Source organism: Physella acuta, unplaced genomic scaffold, assembly GCF_028476545.2.
Source record: "Physella acuta isolate Inbredline_101_S28 unplaced genomic scaffold, ASM2847654v3 ptg000144l, whole genome shotgun sequence".
NCBI lineage: Eukaryota > Metazoa > Mollusca > Gastropoda > Physidae > Physella > Physella acuta.
This window is the reverse complement of record NW_026731663.1, coordinates 666,835-688,408: the sequence shown is the minus strand read 5'-3', so window position 1 is coordinate 688,408 and position 21,574 is coordinate 666,835. Positions and strand designations below refer to the sequence as shown.

Here is a 21,574-nt window from a genome sequence, read left to right as displayed (position 1 = left end):
CAATGTAAGTACAATACAATGGACTGTATAGCTTATTATTGCCTTTTTAAAAATTGTTAGTGAAGTTGTTTATAATATCTGGGTAAAATGCAGTCTTACATTGTCATGAAAAATGCTTGAATTCAATTTTAAATTTGGTTCACTTAAGTTTTAATTTTTAATAAATTTTAATAAATTTATTGCCATTCAATTTCAATGTACTCGTTTCAATGCAAAATTATTACATTTTGTTCAGTTGAATTTCAGTGTACCCATTTCAGTTAAAGCTCAATAAATGTAATGCTTCTCAATCTACCCATTTCAGATAAAGCTCAATAAATGTAGTGCTTCTCAATCTACCCATTTCAGATAAAGCTCAATAAATGTAGTGCTTCTCAATCTACCCATTTCAGATAAAGCTCAATAAATGTAGTGCTTCTCAATCTACCCATTTCAGATAAAGCTCAATAAATGTAGTGCTTCTCAATCTACCGATTTCAGATAAAGCTCAATGAATGTAGTGCTTCTCAATCTACCCATTTCAGATAAAGCTCAATAAATGTAGCGCTGCTAAAACCCCTGTACGTGGCTCAGTTAAATCTCAATAAGATTTGGCAGCTCAATCAATTTGGCTCTGTTGGTCCGGGAATTTAACTTGACCACGTTTTCCACAAAAACCCGTGAAGATGAACCTAAACTTTGAGCTAATTGATAAGTACACGAATATAGGGGCTGTCGAGTTGACGGCATTGCAGTTAAAGATAACCGACCAGCTGACGTAATAGAGGTTAGATAACTTCCCCCCTGGTCTGAAATCTGGCACGTACTGCATTGCCAGGGTGGCTACTACTTCCGGTAGAAAACACAAAATAAATGTACACGAGATAAGAAGAATCATCTTGACAACTTTTCTGTCGCGCAGAGTTATCTTCTCATTCTTACCCGCAGTCGACATTTCGTTCCTCCATTTTGATTGGCTGGTTAGCTTCCCAACCAGAAGACACGTAAAGAAGATGACAATCGGGAATGAAGCAAGCAGGGCGTAGCTGTTAAAGATGGCCGAAAACTCTTCTAGGTATTGTTTATCTTCAAAAAATACCAGAACAAGGGTGTTCTGATTTCTATTCTGATCAAACCTAAACGAGATTTCCGATGCCAGAAATGGCGGCACGATGCTGGCTAGGAACACGGCAAACACCAACACGACCAGTCCCAGGGTCCTCCTGGACGTGACGAGGTGTCTGAACTTGAGCGGAAATGCCACACACAGGTACCGCTCAATGGTGGTGTGGACGACTAGCCAGCTGGACGTCCTGATGAACCCCAGCTGCGGCCAGCTCACGGGGTAGCTGAACACGCCCACCTCCTGGGCCAGAGCCGGGTTCTTGCACAAGCTGAAGAGGAACAAGGTGGCCGAGGCGCCCAGGTCTGAGACGGATAGGGCGAGGAGGGTGATGTTGACGGGGTCCTTGAGCCCCATCTTTACAAACACCGCCATGTTGGTGACGTTGAAAACACAGCCACACAGACTGATAACAAACAACAGAACAGCATTGCTCACAACGTTAAATATTTTCACAAACTCGCTGCTTATTAGTTCATTCGTATCTGCTGAATAATTCGTTAAATTCGTCTCCATGACTACGCTAAGATTGCTTAATCTTTCAGTAATTGAAATGATAATTGTCATTACGATGATACATCAACAAAATTTCTTTTAAAGGCTATTTGCTCCTGTTGTTAGATGCATCAATCATCTGTCTGATACTTTAAATTTAGAACTGGCATTGAAGAAGTAGAAACGTTAGTAAAACGACAAATGGAAATATTGTTGATGTTAATTCACTCTATAACAAATAGATGTATCTTAAATACTCAATCCATTCATTTTGAAGTTTTGGGCTACGTAGTGTAGGATACCTAACGTGTATTGTATTACAATTAGTACTCGTATTGCAAATTAAGAAATTAAATCAATGCGTGTAGCAAATATTAACTGTATTATATTTGTGTCTTACATTTGACCTCGGTTTATGTTGTCTGTGGTAAGCTCTTGACCAGCAGAGGTCACTAGTTCTATGTGACAAGCAAATATGTCCAAGATCCTTATCTGGCTAACAAAGTTATCCAAGATCCTTATCTGACTAATAAAGATGTTCAAGATCCTTATCTAACACAGATGTCCAAGATCCTTATCTGACTAACAAAGATGTTCAAGATCCTTATCTGGCTAACAAAGATGTTCAAGATCCTTATCTGACTAACAAAGATATCCAAGATCCTTATCTAACTAACAAAGATGTTCAAGATCCTTATCTGACTAACAAAGATGTTCAAGATCCTTATCTGACTAACAAAGATGTTCAAGATCCTTATCTAACTAACAAAGATGTTCAAGATCCTTATCTAACTAACAAAGATGTTCAAGATCCTTATCTAACTAACAAAGATGTTCAAGATCCTTATCTAACTAACAAAGATGTTCAAGATCCTTATCTAACTAACAAAGATGTTCAAGATCCTTATCTAACTAACAAAGATGTTCAAGATCCTTATCTAACTAACAAAGATGTTCAAGATCCTTATCTGACTAACAAAGATGTTCAAGATCCTTATCTGGCTAACAAAGATGTTCAAGATCCTTATCTGACTAACAAAGATATCCAAGATCCTTATCTAACTAACAAAGATGTTCAAGATCCTTATCTGACTAACAAAGATGTTCAAGATCCTTATCTAACTAACAAAGATGTTCAAGATCCTTATCTAACTAACAAAGATGTTCAAGATCCTTATCTGACTAACAAAGATGCTCAAGATCCTTATCTGGCTAACAAAGATGTTCAAGATCCTTTTCTAACTAACAAAGATGTTCAAGATCCTTTTCTAACTAACAAAGATGTTCAAGATCCTTATCTAACTAACAAAGATGTTCAAGATCCTTATCTAACTAACACAGATGTCCAAGATCGTTATCTGGCTAACAAAGATGTTCAAGATCCTTATCTAACTAACAAAGATGTTCAAGATCCTTATCTAACTAACAAAGATGTTCAAGATCCTTATCTAACTAACAAAGATGTTCAAGATCCTTATCTGACTAACACAGATGTCCAAGATCGTTATCTGGCTAACAAAGATGTTCAAGATCCTTATCTAACTAACAAAGATGTTCAAGATCCTTATCTAACTAACAAAGATGTTCAAGATCCTTATCTAACTAACGAAGATGTTCAAGATCCTTATCTAACTAACAAAGATGTTCAAGATCCTTATCTAACTAACAAAGATGTTCAAGATCCTTATCTAACTAACAAAGATGTTCAAGATCCTTATCTAACTAACAAAGATGTTCAAGATCCTTATCTGACTAACAAAGATGTTCAAGATCCTTATCTGGCTAACAAAGATGTTCAAGATCCTTATCTGACTAACAAAGATATCCAAGATCCTTATCTAACTAACAAAGATGTTCAAGATCCTTATCTGACTAACAAAGATGTTCAAGATCCTTATCTAACTAACAAAGATGTTCAAGATCCTTATCTAACTAACAAAGATGTTCAAGATCCTTATCTGACTAACAAAGATGCTCAAGATCCTTATCTGGCTAACAAAGATGTTCAAGATCCTTATCTAACTAACAAAGATGTTCAAGATCCTTATCTAACTAACAAAGATGTTCAAGATCCTTATCTAACTAACACAGATGTCCAAGATCGTTATCTGGCTAACAAAGATGTTCAAGATCCTTATCTAACTAACAAAGATGTTCAAGATCCTTATCTAACTAACAAAGATGTTCAAGATCCTTATCTAACTAACAAAGATGTTCAAGATCCTTATCTAACTAACAAAGATGTCCAAGATCCTTATCTGACTAATAAAGATGTCCAAGATCCTTATCTGGCTAACAAAGTTATCCAAGATCCTTATCTGGCTAACAAAGTTATCCAAGATCCTTATCTGGCTAACAAAGATGTCCAAGATCCTTATCTGGCTAACAAAGATGTCCAAGATCCTTATCTGGCTAACAAAGATGTCCAAGATCCTTATCTGACTAATAAAGATGTTCAAGATCCGTATCTGACTAATAAAGATGTCCAAGATCCTTATCTGACTTAAAAAGAGGGTGTGTTTATAACTAAGTAGCCAGAGTTGCAGCTTTATCCGAAGGATTTCTTAAAGTAACCGGTCAAATAAAACGAATATTTGTCATTTTGGTTTTTTGTGATAAGACTATAAAATGTGACCACTAGCTACACGATGATGTAATACGTTTTTATAACAACCACATGCCACACAATGTTGTAATATGTTTTGACCTCTCGCCACACGATGATATCACATGCTGTTATGACATTCACTAGCCACACGATGTTATTAGTTACCAGTATCAGAGCAACAGATTCTCCTCTTAATTTATTTCCACAGCTGTTGATGTGTGTGTAAAAGAAAGTTAATGTTATCAACACAATCAAGATATTTCTCCTAAATCTACCAACTCTACTGGTTAAATGACAATATATTAACGTGTTTAATAAATGTATTTATTGGAGCTAACACTGCATTCATGTGCTTTACTAAATATATAGACATTGTTATTTACTTTAACTTCTTTTCAGTTTTGCTTTAATAATTTGTAGATTTAAAAACTGAAACGGCAAGATATTTATTTAAATGGATAAAGATAGCTTGTTTTACTTATTTTAAATAATATTCTAAACTTTTAATTAACTTAATTTGAAAGTCTGTAGCTGGTAATAATGGGATTGAAATGAAGGGGAGAAAAAAAAATTCGCATGAAATTATCTTCCCCTGTGATAATAGATTTCTAATTATAACAATGCCAGCTCTGTGCTTTAATTTTCTCCCTTGTTACTCCAATTAGATGTTTTTGTAAATGGTTAAAATATTCGATACTTGAAAAGAAACCACACAAAGTTAATTGCAGTATCTCGCATTAATTAAAGTAATTAAATATTTAAGTACAGTCCCTGTAAAAAAGATCACAACATCTCAATACATGAAGTTCATAACTAGAGTTTTTCATTTTTAGTTCAATACAAAATTTAATAAATAAAAAATCAATTTTCATAAAAATGTGTTTTTATGAAAATAGTAGACCCATTTTTAAAAATCATTAATTAAAAACCAGCCCTCTATCTGTTTTTAATTGGAGGTGTTAAAACGTACTCGCCAGTCCTCCAAGATATTTGGATGAGTACTATGTGACAACATGTGATGTTCCATATGGTTAGTTGACGCCGATGTATGTCTGCCTTTATTTCTGGATGTACAATTATGCCTTTAGTAAAACATAGGGCATCTGAAAGGCAGCAGTTGTTAAATTTCGGAGTTTTCTGTCCTAGGTGAGTTGATGTTTACCGTTAACCAGCCTCATCTGCCCAGGAAAACCACAAACATAGCGTGTTACTAGAGTATCGTTAGTAACCAAGTTTTTTAGTGAAAATATAGATCATTGAGCCCCAAGATTGTTATTTATGCGAATAGTTTACATCCTATACAGTTAATAAATTACTGACACACGTATCTTCTACAGAGTAACTAGATCTTGTACATACACAAACAGCACACTAGAAATCCCTATGTAAGGTTAAATAACTATTCGACGAAAGAAAAGTTTTCATTTCCCTATTAAATTAACTCGTTTTTATAGCTACAAATACAATTTAGATAAAATATAACAGTGGAGATTTCGAGTATTTTAAGAATAGTATGAATAATAACATAGCCATACACAAATCAAGCATAAATATTAGCTATATAAGTAAATGACATTTTTTTATTGAGTTTGATTTTGAGTTCTTCAAGCTTTAAGCTAATCAGCCTGAGCACGTGGTACTTGGACGTTGAACCCAAACATGGCCAGGAACACGGACTTGTACCTTGAACTCAATCAGCCTGAGCACGTGGTACTTGGACGTTGAACCCAAACATGGCCAGGAACACGGACTTGTACCTTGAACTCAATCAGCCTGAGCACGTGGTACTTGGACGTTGAACCCAAACATGGCCAGGAACACGGACTTGTACCTTGAACTCAATCAGCCTGAGCACGTGGTACTTGGACATTGAACCCAAACATGGCCAGGAACACGGACTTGTACCTTGAACTCAATCAGCCTGAGCACGTGGTACTTGGACGTTGAACCCAAACATGGCCAGGAACACGGACTTGTACCTTGAACTCAATCAGCCTGAGCACGTGGTACTTGGACATTGAACCCAAACATGGCCAGGAACACGGACTTGTACCTTGAACTCATCTTCAGGTAGACGAAGATGTTGACGGCCGAGTTAGTCGACTCGATGCAGAAGATCAGCGACCAGCTGACCGAGAAAAAACGGCTGAAACTACCCAAAGCGCTGTAATCGCTGGTACTGACCATCCCAATAGTCGCAACCACCGCGGGGATGTAACTCAGGATAAAATTACAGGCAAGAAAGGTAACCATTTTGACAACCTTTTTGTCTCTGAGAGTTACCGATTCGTTTTTTGACGACGAAGAGGATTCACTCCGCCATTTTGTTTTAGCGTTGAGCTTGATGACGATTAGGATAGTGCAGACGATGACACTAGGGAAGGAGAGAAACAAGGCGATGTTGTTGAAGGTCACGGCGACATTCTCCACTTCTCGCCCGTCTGGCGTGTAGCCCAAGTATACGTAGGTGAGGTTTGTTCCGGATATAGGGTACTCCACGATTCTTAGAACTAAAAGCGCCGGGGTTACACTGGCGGCGAAGATTGAAAAAATAGAAATAACAATCATTACAGTACGTGCGGTTGTGATAATACGCTTCACTTTGAGAGGAAACGCGATGCAGATGTATCGCTCGAATGTTATGTAGACAGTCAACCAGCTAGAGACACGGCTGAAGCCGATGTGAGGCCAGCTCATGAAGTAGCCGTAGACGCCGTACTGCAGGGAGATGGTGGGGTGAGAGAAGACGCCCAACAGCATGAGCATCAGGCACGCGCCCATGTCGGACAGCGCCAGACCCAGCAGGGTTATGTTGACAGGGTCGGTGAGGCCCATCTGGGTGAAGACGGCCATGTTGATGATGTTGAAGACGACGCCGAAGAAGGAGATGACGAGGAGGATGGAGCAGTTGCTGACGAGGGTGAAGACGGCTAATACCTCCTCGCTGATGTACAGCGGTGACGTGTCAACAGCCGTGCTGTTCTTGACGTCACTCTCTTCCATTGTGTTTTTTAATAAAAATCTTTTAAGCAAAAATTTAGAAAATAGTACGGATATCAGTAAAGTTTTAGAACTTATCAGGCTATGAAATTGCTTAGAGGAAGTATGAAATATTTTGTTTTATACGTTATAAAATGTATATTTAAGACGTATTTTCTTCAACATTTCTACTCTCTCCCACTGGTGCAATAATCACTGTCTGGCCCTTTAAATAGAAAGGAATTAGGTTAGTAATAAACTTTAGTTACCAACATCAGTTTGCTAAGGTTTTTAGTTTTAATGCGGAGATGCCGAGATAAGTAAATCTGCAATCTATCGGTGTAGGTCTACTTTAGAGCTGGATAAACCCATGGGATCAGAGTTTCTTCCAGGCACCTCTGTCGGGGGGGGGGGGGGGATTGGGGGGAGGCTAACACCCCCAGAACGAAATGGAATTTATATAGAAAACATATATTTTTACCAGTGTCTGCCCCCCCCTTCCCTACCCAAGGAAAATTTAGTCCGCCCCCTACCTCCGGAAATGTCAAGTCCCCCCCCCCCCCCTCGCCGGAAAAAAAAAGTCTGGAAGAAACATTGCCTGGAATGGTTAGCGGAAACCTACAGATTAGTGCACAAAGCAATAGCTAAATACACTCTGATACAAGAAATACAATGCCGAAGTAAATACGTTCGAATATCAAGGTAATTTTTTAAAAATTATCTGTACCTTTGTAACAGTTGTAAGAAATCTACTGTCCCCGTAATATATTGTCACAAGTCAATTGTTCCCCGTATCATATTGTGACTAGTCTGCTGTTCCCTGTAACAAATTATCTCAAGTCTACTGATCCCTTAACATAATGTCACCATCCTTCTGACCCTTCAACCAAACCCAAGCTCAAAACTTCAATAATTTCCTGTACCCCTACCCCTTATTCCTACACATTCGCTACATTGACCTCTTCTATGGCACCATCAGTAGTTAAAGACGACACAAATAAAACGTACTATCACTTTAAATGTATTTTACTCTCAGCCAATCACGCACTCCCTGCTCACTCACGTGACTACTGTAAGGACACCATTCACGCGCCGACACAACCCCCGTGTCGCACAACTCACCCAACGTGTCCCTGTACACGAGCTATTTTTATCTCTAGTCGAGTGTCACACTTTTAGAGTGTACACACCCCGAAGTTGCCTACTGAACCAGTCAACCAGAATTGATATCACTAATTACAGAAATAATTTGCTCACACTAAATTAAGCGCACGTGCTTTAAGAGATCGAATATTTCGTTCCTGACAGTGACACCATGCAATTTTGAAATGCAGTTGAGGTCAAATTATTTCATCATGGCGCTTCTTGTAATGTAGAAAAGCTATTACCATATTATGCCACGGCAACAAAATGTTCTCAAAAAATTAGGTTCAATGTAATTGTTGCATAAATGTTCGTCATGTGCATGACGTCGACTTTTGGCATCAGTCACTAAGTTCAGAAATAAATTATTTTCAATTATAACGTGATTAAATCTGATTATCCTTGAAACTAAAACCCAATTCCCTTACAATTAACCAAAATTTTAAAAAATTATTTTAAGAACATACAATTTTCAGGTGAAATAATTGTTTCAGTTAATTAAATCAGTATTTTATCTTTCTTTAAATCAATTTAATCTATTACATTATGTCACTGTTTAAAGATATTTTACACTTTTTAAGGTTAATAACCATCGATTCTTCTTTTAATGGTCGTGTCATGGTTTTAAGTTTAATAGTATGTAAAGAAGTACAAAACATTTTGAGCAGTGTCAGTTATATCGATTTCTTATTAGAACTATCGCATCAAAATTACATTAAAATAACATTCTTTTAATGGAACTGTAAGAAAAAAAATCTGGGACATTTGAATAGAGACTTAAGGAATTAAAAAAATCGAGAGTGAATTCCTCTAAGTTTTTCATATATTCTTATATCAGGAAGGATTAGGAGAGAACTTCCAGTAGAATCTGGCTATAGAAATATAGAAGTTTGTGACAAAACCGCGCGGTTTTCAAAAAGACATGTTCTTAGAATATGATTTATGAAAATGAAAATATAATATAAAATTCTAGAAATCCGAATGCTTTTGAGAAATCGTAAATAGAGTGAAGTACCCCTTCTTTTTACCAGAAATCTCGCAAAAGTTAAAAGAAACCTATTTACGGGACTAATAATTATATATGAAATTCGTGCACCTAACTGAAACAGTACTCAGGTTATCGGTATTTTTAGAAACTTGAAATAGAGTAAAGTATCACTTCCGACTACCGGAAGTTGAGCGAAACCTGAACATACAACCTTAAATTGAAAATTTCTACAACTAATGAAAGCAGTACTCAAGTTATTGGCTTTTAAGAAACCGGAAGTAGAGCACGTACCATTTCCGGGTATCGGAAATAGGTAAAAGGTTTATACGGGATTTTAGATTAACTACAATACCTATCAACCAAACTGAAACAGTACTCAAGGTATAGCTTTCACAGACAGACAGACACACACAGACAAAACAGCAACTACGTTTCTCGGACCCATGTAGGTCTAAAACGTCGAGGTTCGAGAAAATCTCGATTTCAATTTTTTTTATACAATTACAATACTTTCTCTACAATCTGTGATCGAGAAAAAAATAAAGCGGCAGTGATCTCCCCTAAATTTTCTCAAATGTTCTTTGGTCGGATTTTGGACAACTAAACGGAGTGTGGCAGCATGGTATTACACCTCTATGCATAATGATATACTTTGTAAAAGCTTGTTATAATAAATAAATAAAAAATTCTACCCACTTTTATTTGCGCGGACGTCAGTGAGAGCAGTGGCTCATTTTTACTTTCTCGTATATACGAAGTATAGAGAAAGTATTTCAGCAAATCTCGACATATTACACCTCCCTGAGTCGGAAAAACACAGTTTTGCAATCTTGTCCGTAGTGCTGTGTGTGTGTGTGTGTGTGTATGTTTGTGTGTAGGCCAACGTGTTTGTGTGTAAACACGATAACTTGAGTAACGTTACAGCTAGGTTGATGAAATTTCATATATAAGTATTTTATCAAAATCGTAGATCCGTATAAACTTTTGGGCGATTTCCGATAACCGGAAGTGGTACTTTTTCTACTTTGAATTTTTCAAGAGCCTATAACTTGAGTACTATTTCAGATAGATAATTAAAATTTCACATGTACGTAAATGATCTTATTCTCTACCTTCTATCAAATTTTGAGTAATTTCCGTTGACCGGAAGTAGTAATTTACGCTATTTCCAATTTCTCAAAAACGCAATTAATTTATAAGGTACTAATAATATTGCGCACATCTTTTTTTGGCGTTCACTTCGTGTCAATTCTTTTTCCACGAGATTTTATTCTATTTTTAAAAAAGTTTAAGTATTTAAAATGGATTGAAATCATGTCTATATCCCGAGTTCCCATCCCCTTTTTTTATATAAGAATATTCGAGAAAGTTTAGGGGAGATCACTCCCGGTTTATGTTTTCTTTTTACCGTAGCTTAATTTTTGGGAATATCCATAGGCACATCAAAGTGCTACCGGCACCCGCGCGCATAAGGAATAATCATATCCACACCCATGCGACGCATACGCAAGAGACGCGCTACCACCAAAACATCAGGAGTTAGGGGGAAACGGAAATCAGCACAAGCTGTTACCGTATCAGCGTCAGCTAAAAGAAAACGAAAGTAGCGGCAGCTCAATAAATGACGTCACGTCCATCCAAAGTTGATTAGTTCTTGGTTTGTAGCAGTGGATAATGAATATTGTACCATTTACGCATGCGCAAGAGGCGGAAAGGCCATATGTTTTCCAGTTTAAACAGCTTGACTTCGTTAAAAAACTCAACAACAAAAAAAAAAAAAAGAAAAAGAAGGTAACTTTAAAATTAAAATTTTGAGAACCCTAAAAGCGAAAAAAAAAAAAAAGATTCTCGATTCCGGATATCCAGGTGGCACATTTGACTCTACTTCACGTGTCCCATTTTTTTTTCAGCCACTCATTAACACATCAAGAACTGTTGAAAAATGTTGCGCACCAAATGAACATATTAACGCGCGTATAATAGTGCAGAATAGTAGTAGTGAGACAGCCTACTAATTTCAGAATTTTTTAATAAATTCATAAACAAATAATTAGGCATCCAAATAACTCAAATTTAACGTCATATTGCATTGTCTTCAATTCTAGGCCCACGTCAGTTAGAAGTGCCCAAAATAACGCTCGCCCGTTTCGATCCATGACAACAGACTGACGACAGACAGACAAACAGACAGACAGAGGAAGTAAGTTAAATAAAATCTTGTAAAAAAAAAGCTTGTAATAACACCTTGTAAATAGATCCTTTTTATGTTTGCGCATTGTACGTAAGACTTTCAAGGGGAAAAAAAAGTCAAAAACTTAATTCTATTACATTATTATATATCTTTATTAGATGACATAACTGCTAATGAATGCATATGCTAGAGTAAAAAAAAAACCAGACAGAAGCTGGTTGTTTATTCCTGAGGACTGCACCTGAAGATACTCAAGAACACACTTCTGTACTTGGTGCTCATCTTTAAATAGACGAACATGGTGACCGTGGCGTTGGTCGCCTCCAGACAGAAGACAAACGACCAGCAGACGATAAAGAAGTTCTTGAGCCGGCCCGTGGCGTTGTACTCGGCGTAGGCTAAAGCCCCGGCTATGGAGGTGACAGCCGGCATGTAGCAGAAGATAAAGATCCCAGAGATTAGGATTATCATCTTCACGACTTTTGTGTCCCTCGCGCTGGTCGTGTCTTTTTGCGCCATCGATGACGTCTGTTTCCGCCATTTTGATTTTTCTTCCAACTTGACGACGATGAGGAACGTGAAGACGATGACGCACGGGAAAGACGAGAGCAGGGACACGTTGCTGAAGGTGAAGGACGCGTTCTCGATTTCTTTTCCCCCCGGGGTGAAGTAAAACGACAGACCGGATTCGTTGGTTTCCTCATCAAGCACCACCCACTCTAACCTCATCCCGGACAACGGTGGGATACTCGCGACGGTGAAGATGATGAAGACGATGATAATAAAAGACCTGGTTCTGGACGGCGTGATGATGCTTTTAACCTTCAGAGGGAAGGCGACGCAAAGATACCTCTCAAATGTTATAAAGACGGTGAGCCACGACGAGACTCGGACCATGGTGATGTGGGGCCAGCCCAAGAAGACGCCGATGACGCCGTACTGGTGGGCGTGCACCGGGTTGTTGCAGACGCTGCACACCAGCAGGATGGCCGACGCCCACAGGTCAGCCACGGACAAGCCCAGCAGCGACATGTTCACAGAGTCGGAGAAGCCCATCTTGATGAAGACGATGATGTTGATGACGTTGAAGACGACGCCGCAGAAGGTGATGATGAAGAGGAGGGTGGCGTTGTTGAGGAGGTTGAAGACGGACTCCACTTCATCGTTGATTAGCAGCTGAGAGTCGCCTTCAACGGCTTTGCTGTCGTTGCTGGCGTCCATGGTGTGAATGGTGCAGGTGACAGTCGATGACTGATGTCTGTGTTGGTTTAGTCTGGGGGACACACGATGTACAAGTCGACGACTGATGTCTGTGTAGGTTTATTCTGGAACACACGATTTACAAGTAGATGGTTGATTTCAATATTTGTTTAGTCTGTAAAGAAATAATTAAACTTTAATGTTGGAAAAGAATCTAAAGTATTTATTAGCAGATAATGCATTATTTCACTGAAAAAACGTGTTTTGCCGTTTCAGGATGGATAAAAATCGGTACAGCTTTATGATTTAATCTAAGTATTTAATCTAAATTTCTAATGATACCTATACGAAATTTAAATATTACTCACGGAAATATATCAAACTACACTGATTACTGACTCCCCTCTCTAATATACTTGATTAAAACGAGGTTTTAAAAAAAAACGACAAACTTAGGGAGTCATCAATAAATGACGTCACGCTTTTTTGACGATTTTTACCTCCCCCTCCCCTCCGTCACACGTCGTCACAAAAAGTCAGCCCCCCCCCCCCCTAAAATGACATCACACCTCAGCCTACAACCCCCCCCCCCCCCCTTAAAAATTGATGTTGAATTTTTCTTAAAGAATCAATATTTTTCGAAATCTTGTCAGAACTCTATCAACATAGAATAAATTCCTATTACAATTTATTAAAACCGTTTTCTAAAACGCGAAATAACAGCTAAAACTCGTTTTCTAACATTGCTTTTTTATAATGCAAAAAACTGACGTCACTCCATCTTAACCTCTCCCCTCCCTCTCCGTCGCCACACACCGTCACAAAATTACGGACCCCCCCCCCCCCTCCTCCTACGAGTGTGACGTTATTTATGGACGACCCCTTTTTTTATTGGATACATTTTAAAATGCTTGTTGTTGCCATTTTCTCTTATATGAATTAATTACATCAAATATTATCGTTAAAGTGGGACTACAAAGATATACTGTTCCATTTGTATGAAGCAGTGTAGACCTGTATGACAGCGCCGCTTAAAATAACTACATACATTGGTATGTTAACTTCACTTTACGGCGATCACCAAAGCCCACCCACTCACTTCTGCTAGGTGATTGAGTTCAGTAGTTGCGTGCTGGTGAAACGATCAGATTATCAACCAATCGTTATCAGAGTAGCGAACACGTGACGGGTTGACACGTGACCGGTAAAATCTTGCCGGGCTGCTGGAGGTAAATGGATCTAATTATGTGGGTAACAGTGTTTCTTCCAGACTTTTTTCTCCGGGGGGGCACTTGAAATCTTCGGGGGGGCGGTAAACTTTCTTCGGGGGGGCGGACACTGTTAAAAGTATATATTTTCTATATAAATTATATAAATTTCATTTCGTTCGGGGGGGCGGTAAAAATTTTTCGGGGGGGCTTCGCCCCCCCGAAGAGATGCCTGGAAGAAACTCTGGTGGGTAACCCGACCATTTCAACCATTTGAACAATTATTTTAACTATAATCGTTCTGAAACGTTCAATAGTTCAGGAATAAAGCAATCGAAAACCTACACATTCATCTATACATTCTGACAACTAACGTAAAAACCCTGCATCTGCCAATATTACAGTTAGTATACATACTAAAGTACAGGGGTGCATTATTATATACGAGCCGACCCGCTGCGTATCGTACGCCGCTATTTAGTTGTTTTTTTTTCTACTTTTCAGTAATTTATAATTTGTGAATTCGACAGTACCAATGCTGCCATTGAAAATATTTGCTTAAAAACGCTACCCCCCCCCCCCCCCCCCCCCACGTGAAAGCAGCCTCCTCTTAGTTACCTCCTCTAAGTTTAAAATCGTTGCAAACTAAATTATCTGCCCCTAATAGCCGTCACCAAACCCGTCTCTGTGATTGTAAAATGTAAACAGAGTGAACACCGCTCACCAGATCATGTGGGGGTGGGGTGGGGGTGGTAGTGATAGTGATAGAGAGGAAGAGAGGGGACTGCAAAGGTGCGCTTGCAGCTTGTTTTCTAACTGATCCCAGAAGAGAATTATATATATAGATATTGCATCTGTGTAAACATACCCACGTTCATTTTTTTTTCTTTACATATTTTAGGGAACAAGATACCCATGTTTTCGATAAAATTATATTTTTGCTCCCCAAAATTTTTATTTCTTAATTCGATACTAATACCTTTTATCTCTCTAACCCGAACATCTCGGACTTCTACAGCTTACGGTTATCCGTTTATTGCGATGTGAAACATGGTACCCCCCGACAAGTTTTCACACTACTACGCGGACAGCGGCTATCTTCGAGCGGGTATTACATGTATTTATGGCCCGCGGGGCACCATAAACTTTACAGCAATCTATGGGCCAAGCACTCGTGTACCCGCTGGTGTAGTGACCTTTTCTTTTGTTCTAAAAATAAGTGAGATAGAAGTTGTTTTCTACAAAGTAAAATTTTATATCAAACTCCATATAAGGGCATGCGCGTAAAAATTATGAAGGGGAAGAGATTCATTGATACGCTTGACCAATCATATTATAGTACAGTAAATCAAAATAATTCACGATAGGCTGCAACTAACCACGTGTGCTAGGCAGCCATCTTGTTTCTAGATAAACAAAACAATCGCCTGTCTCGTTTGTTTACCTCATTTGCGTTTACTCTTCTATTTGTTGTTTTAAAGTTATACATCAACATTAAGTTTAGTAATTGAAACGTGGCCTAGAAATGCACTGTTGATTATCACTGGAACAATATTAAACACTGTTTCGTACGCTTTATACTAAGCTGAAACAATGCGTCATGGACATGACTATCAGTTTGAAGAATGTACTGTCCATCCCCTTTACCCCCTTCATTCCCTTCTCGCCATTCAACCAACGGCCGGTTTATAATCTTGTTACGGCATGCTATGATAGGCTTGAACGCGTTCATCAGGCTTTACACCGGACTGTATACGACACATGTGTTAATGTGTATGCCCATCTCTCCGTATAGGGTGTGGTAGCAACGAATGTAAATACTAGATAGGATAGCTGAGAAGCATTCACTTAGGGCCTGTACTTGACCCTATCTACACAGATGTGTTATTCGCGGTTGAATGAACATTGGTAATCTATGGCTTATCGGTTCTTCACGTACTATCCAGCGATGGGGTGGGGTGGAGGGGGCGTGTCTAGCCCCAAGCGTTGTACCCAGTGTTGTGTTGTAGGCTATTTTCATAAGGCAATAAACTCGTGTAAGCTACAATTTGAGTAGAGAAAGACATTGTTTTGAAGTGAGAAGACCGGCTAACAAACAAAACTTGATCTGGTTTGAAAATAGCTGTTCTGAGAATACCGCTCGATTGATAGGATGTGTAATACTTAATAGTCATACATTCATTACCTGTTGTATACATATTTTCTGCTTACATAGAAAAATTCTGTCTAAAACTTACAACATAAATCAAAGCGTATTTTATTAGACAAATGGTTCTTCCACATATAACAAGACGTTTTTTTCTGTTTTCTATAAGAGAAAACGCGCCGTGCCTTTTCCCGCTCTTCTTTTCACGTTTTCTCAACTTTGCATTTTTACTCAAAATTCAACATTCAAATCGCTAAGGCTTTGGAACCCTTTGTCATACAAGAATAAAACATTCCACGTGCATTCAGAATGATACCATCTACAAAACTACGTTTGTACATTAACTTTGCTACAATACTTTAGGAAATATTGATATTTATGTAACACCACCCCCTAATTTTTGCACTTACATTTACTTAAAAATTTGTATTAAAAATTGAGTACAAGCTATCGCAATGAGTAAACGTAGAAATGTATAGTTTGGTTTGAGAAACCTAAATCTTTCATCTGCTTTTTAAAATCTCTTATGGGAACAAAGCCTTAGCGATTTGAAAAGGTGTTAGTTTTCACACCTTTTCGCGGTTTCCATGGCAACCAGTACTGCTATTGACGGCTATATATTATTTTTGTCTATAGTTTAACAACTATAATTATATGAACTTATTAAACAACCAGAAATGTGTTAAATAAAATAAAAAATTTTATCCGTGGTGCCTGTCCTTTATTTTGACGTTCAATGACTCGTTTCTTCTGTCTTTTGTTCTATGTTCTCTTTGTAAGCAATATAGTGGGGGTAATACCCAGATTAGAAACACCAGCTATAGTTACGTATTACAGATGGACAAGCATATGGACATAAATAATAGAAACACCAGGCTATAGCAGCGGCATAGCTAGGATTTTTGGGCCCCTATGCAAAAAATGTTAGTGGGCCCCTCAGAGGCGTAGCGACCCTTCCCGGCGACCGGGGACAAACTTTCGATTTGCACCCCCCCCCCCTCAAACTTTCGATTTGCACCCCCCTCAGACTTTCGATTTGCACCCCCCCTCTCAAACTTTCAAAAAAGGGCCCCTATTTGCCTTGGGCCCCTATGCCTTGCTTACGCTAGCTTTACGGTAGCTACGCCACTGGGCTATAGTAAAGTATAACATATGACCGACCCTTATAGAAAAACTATATAAACTAAAGTATAACAGATGCAGCCACTATTTCATTGCTTGAAATAAATGAAACAAAAACTAAAACACACATACACAGATAGCTGTCAACTAGCCTCAAATCAGGTTTCGAGAAACTGAAAAAAAGTAAAAAAAAAAAAATACAAGCCAACATACAATTCAACCTTGCCACTCCCTTTAAAAAAATTGGGCTTACATTCAAACAAAATATCTGGAACTTTCTCGAAAACTTTAAACTATGTTTGCCTCGCCTAACTACTGCACCGACAACCTGAACAAACCCACTCACAAAGGACAAGTGTTATATTATTTATAGGAACTGATTGCAACATTCGTAGTAATTTTTACATCCAAATATTTTCCTAACCGAGGTCACACGTTATTTGAAATTACTTGTTTCTTAGTCTTTAAACAATTCTATTTTAAAATTAGCAAATAGTAAATTCTAACAATTATTTTACCCAAAAGATTGGCACTGCGTCAGTAATTTTTGTCAGTTTAAACAGTTTAGATAGCGTTAAGATTTTCTCGCTTTTAGCTGAAGAGATTTTCTACAAAAACGTCATTCATTAAAAATTAAAATAATTATATTTTTTGTTGTTGATTGTAGCATTTAGACCAGAACTCCATTAACACAATTTATAATCATAAAATATTTTATAATTTGTTAATTTTCTAAACTCCACAACGTGAGACTTTCAATGTGAGAATTTCTAATTTTTAATTTTCTTGATCGCGGAGCTCAAAACACTCTCCTACTAATGGCTTTAATCGGTCGATTCCGGTAAGTGGTTTAAATTAGTAATAAACGATTTGAGTAATTCCTGTCACGGTGTTTTTTGTGTTTAATGGTAGTTAGAGTAGTCCTTGATTATCTTAAGTTGTAGTGACGTTTTTCGTTTTCTGGTAGTTGTGTTACTGAGTTCAACCATCGCTTGTCTAGTGTGAAATCTACATAATTTTTTATTTTTACCTCATTAAGTCGTCGAATTATTTTAAGTTTATCAGTTTAAAGCAATTAAACATTATATTTTTTTTAACCTCGTTTAAACTATCTAAAATTTTCAAATGTCGTTGAATCTTTCGAAACTCCTGAACAAAAAACTTTGTTGGATGCATTTCAATTTTTGATTTGCCGTCCCAAGTTTAGAAAAGTAAATTTACGATTTGGAGGTGTGACAACAAATTAAAGTCAAGGGCTGGCGAAGGGAAATAACACCATGAAACAAATGGGAGATAAGACAAACACAGTGACTAACCCCTGCGACCACCTATTTCAGGACACAGAACGAAAACATAGTGCACAGAAAAATACAATAGTGGTGTGACTAGATTAGCAGTTTCTAATGTACATTGGTTACAGTCATACAGCCATTATAGATGAGATACACTAGCAGTGTCTAATCTACATACAGCCATCATAGATGAGATACATTAGCAGTGTCTGATCTAAATTGGCTACACTCATAGAGCCAAATAATAGGTGAGTTGCATGTGATTTACTAATGCCCAGGGTGTATATATATTCTAATTATACTTAACTAAACCTACTTCCATACATGTTGGGTATTTGCAATGAGAATAGGCACTTTCTTATTATTCTTACTTTCTAAAAGTCTATTTTCACAGCAGTATGTGCAACCGATACAACGTTTTGTCATCGGGTATCATTGATCATACTTGGTATAAACAATTCACAACAATATAGTTGGAAGTTGAACCCAGTATAAGCTAGATTACATTTAGAAAACTGATCCAAAAAATATAATGACCTCTCAACTGCACATGTTAAGTATTTATATAAAATATTAAACACGATTTTAAACATAGTTGCAAAGAAAACATTAGCCCAGTCTAAGTTGATGCAAGTTTTATTTTCTGGTTAATTATAACATATACTGATACAATTTCTGATTATAGCAGAGTAAAACACATAAAAGTGATGATGTGATGACGGGGTTTGGTTAAATCTTATTGATATTAGGCAAAACTTTTATGACTGAATTTTGATGAAGGTTGGCCTAATGTTGATAGGGGCTATTTTGATGGTGACTGATTAATCTGATGGTGACTGTCTAAATCTTGATGGTGACTGGCTAAATTTTGATGGTGACTGGCTAAATCTTGATGGTGGCCGATTAATCTGATGGTGACTGGCTAAATCTTGATGGTGACTGGTCAATTCTTGATGGCGATTGGCAAAATCTTGATTACCAGCCCAGATTTGATGACAGTGGACACAATTTACGAAGATTTTTTTACGAAGATTGGTTAAGCCTTGATGATCGACTAAAATTTGATGCCGATCATTTAAATCTTGATGGTCGACTTGATGATATTCGACTACAATTTTCTATAGTCTGGCAAAGTCCTTTTGATTCTGGATACTGGAGCACTTTAAGAGATTACCACAACGTCTGGGTAGATGATTGGATTGTTCTTGGTACACATCTACTGGATTCTGAGTTTATTTCCATGAAGAAGAGGCGATGAAAGATGGCGGCACACAACGGGACACAATGACACGAAGACCAAAAGACAGTCGTGTTGTTTCTAGAACAGGACTTGTTTCCCTTCTAGGGGGCGCTTATGTCAGTGGCCAGCATAATAAAACCCTGACAGAAGAGTCAAAAACATGTTAGCTTACAGCTCATATGTTTATATATATTATATATATATATATATATATATATATATATATATATATATATATATATATATATATATATATATTCATATGTGTTCAGCATTTATAGTTATCACAAGACAGTGGGGTATTTCAAAAGATAATTGTAAAAGCTGCATGTTGTAAAGAAAATATTGAAACCATCCCAATCTCTTTGTATCTGGAGTCCACACAATCTCTTTGTAATTGGAGTCCAACTTACGGTATCTAACACGATCTTTGGGTTGACCAGTGTAAAGGGCAGTGGGTGGGCAGCTGCATTTCTCTCAGCCTCTGGAGGAATACACAGCTTTATGTAATAATGTATGGTAATAATGTAATGTAATAAAGTAACGTAATAATGCAATGTAATAATGTATGGTAATAATGTAATGTAATAAAGTAACGTAATAATGCAATGTAATAATGTATGGTAATAAAGTAATGAAAATATGTTTCACATTCACAAGATTTGTAATTAAAATTTACGAATTGAAAAGTAAACATTCCCAACACATATGTCATGTATGAATAATCGCAAACGTTTTTATTTAATTAAAGTTTAAAAAAAGAGAAAATGAGAAGTAAATTAGATGTTTAAGAATGTCACTAATTAAGACAGGCTAATAGTTATGAAGCAGGTGTATTACCGATAAAGGGACCCCAAACGTTGGACAAAAACTCCTGCTCAAGTCCTTCCGACAACAATGGCACCTGTAAATGACGTTAAATTTACATAAAAAATCAGATTGTGTGCGTTGGGGGGGGGGGGGGGGCAGGGAGATGAGACTGAGGCTGTGTAGTTATTCAACCAAAGTTAACACTGTTGTAGGTATAGAGATAAAACAAACGTCATTTGTGATCTGACGGAGGTTGGAGCTCAACCCCCACCCCCACCACACTGCCATCCGAATAGGACATGTAGTGAGTAAAGTTCCATTTTCGAAGCCTATGATTCATGTAGAGACCTATACATGAGAAGAGAATAATTTCTCAGACAAGACGTTCAAACTTACTTGATGGGTCTCTAGATTCGTAATGTAAAAACCAAACTCGATTCTGTAAACAAAGAAATAGACAACGGCATTCGATTTGATCGATTACACAAGAAATATCGAAACAAACTAACAACGAATACATACATTAATAAATACAACTTTAAGAAAGACATACTTCTAGAAATTCAACTTTAACAAATACAACTTTAAATACAACTTTAAAACAAATACGACTTTAACAAATACACAATTTACAAATCAATTTTAACAAATACAATTTTAACAAATACAACTTTATCAAACACAACTTTTTTAAACAAAACTTAAACAATGTGAACATTTGTTAGTGCTGTATGACCTACCTGGGCTGTTGGTGCTGTATGACCTACCTGGGCTGTTGGTGCTGTATGACCTACCTGGGCTGTTGGTGCTGTATGACCTACCTGGGCTGTTGGTGCTGTATGACCTACCTGGGCTGTTGGTATAGTATGACCAGAGTGTTGTTCTGTATGGTTGGCGTGATGACAAATGTTGCATTCTGTAACAAAGTGTCAGGAAGTTAACATGACATGTATGGGAAGTTAACTTGAGATCTATGGGTAGTTAACATGGGATCTATGGGAAGTTAACATGGGATCTATTGGAAGTTATATGGGATTACGGGAAGTTAAC

General features: G+C 37.5%; 4 protein-coding genes across 4 annotated transcripts in view; 1 reads left to right on the top strand and 3 right to left on the bottom strand.

Moving 5' to 3' along the window:
* Window positions 1–21,574, top strand: part of LOC131935375 (putative tRNA N6-adenosine threonylcarbamoyltransferase) — a 325,139-nt gene that overhangs the window by 99,851 nt on the left and 203,714 nt on the right. The gene's annotated exons all lie outside the window — the stretch shown is intronic.
* On the bottom strand, window positions 599–1,477 carry LOC131935430 (psychosine receptor-like). Its single transcript, XM_059291829.1, has one exon. It carries the CDS (start codon window positions 1,475–1,477, stop codon window positions 599–601), a length of 879 nt encoding a protein of 292 aa, XP_059147812.1.
* On the bottom strand, window positions 6,192–7,208 carry LOC131935429 (uncharacterized). The gene has a single exon (XM_059291828.1). It carries the CDS (start codon window positions 7,206–7,208, stop codon window positions 6,192–6,194), a length of 1,017 nt encoding a protein of 338 aa, XP_059147811.1.
* Window positions 11,729–12,727, bottom strand: LOC131935428 (neuropeptide receptor 22). Its single transcript, XM_059291827.1, has one exon. It carries the CDS (start codon window positions 12,725–12,727, stop codon window positions 11,729–11,731), a length of 999 nt encoding a protein of 332 aa, XP_059147810.1.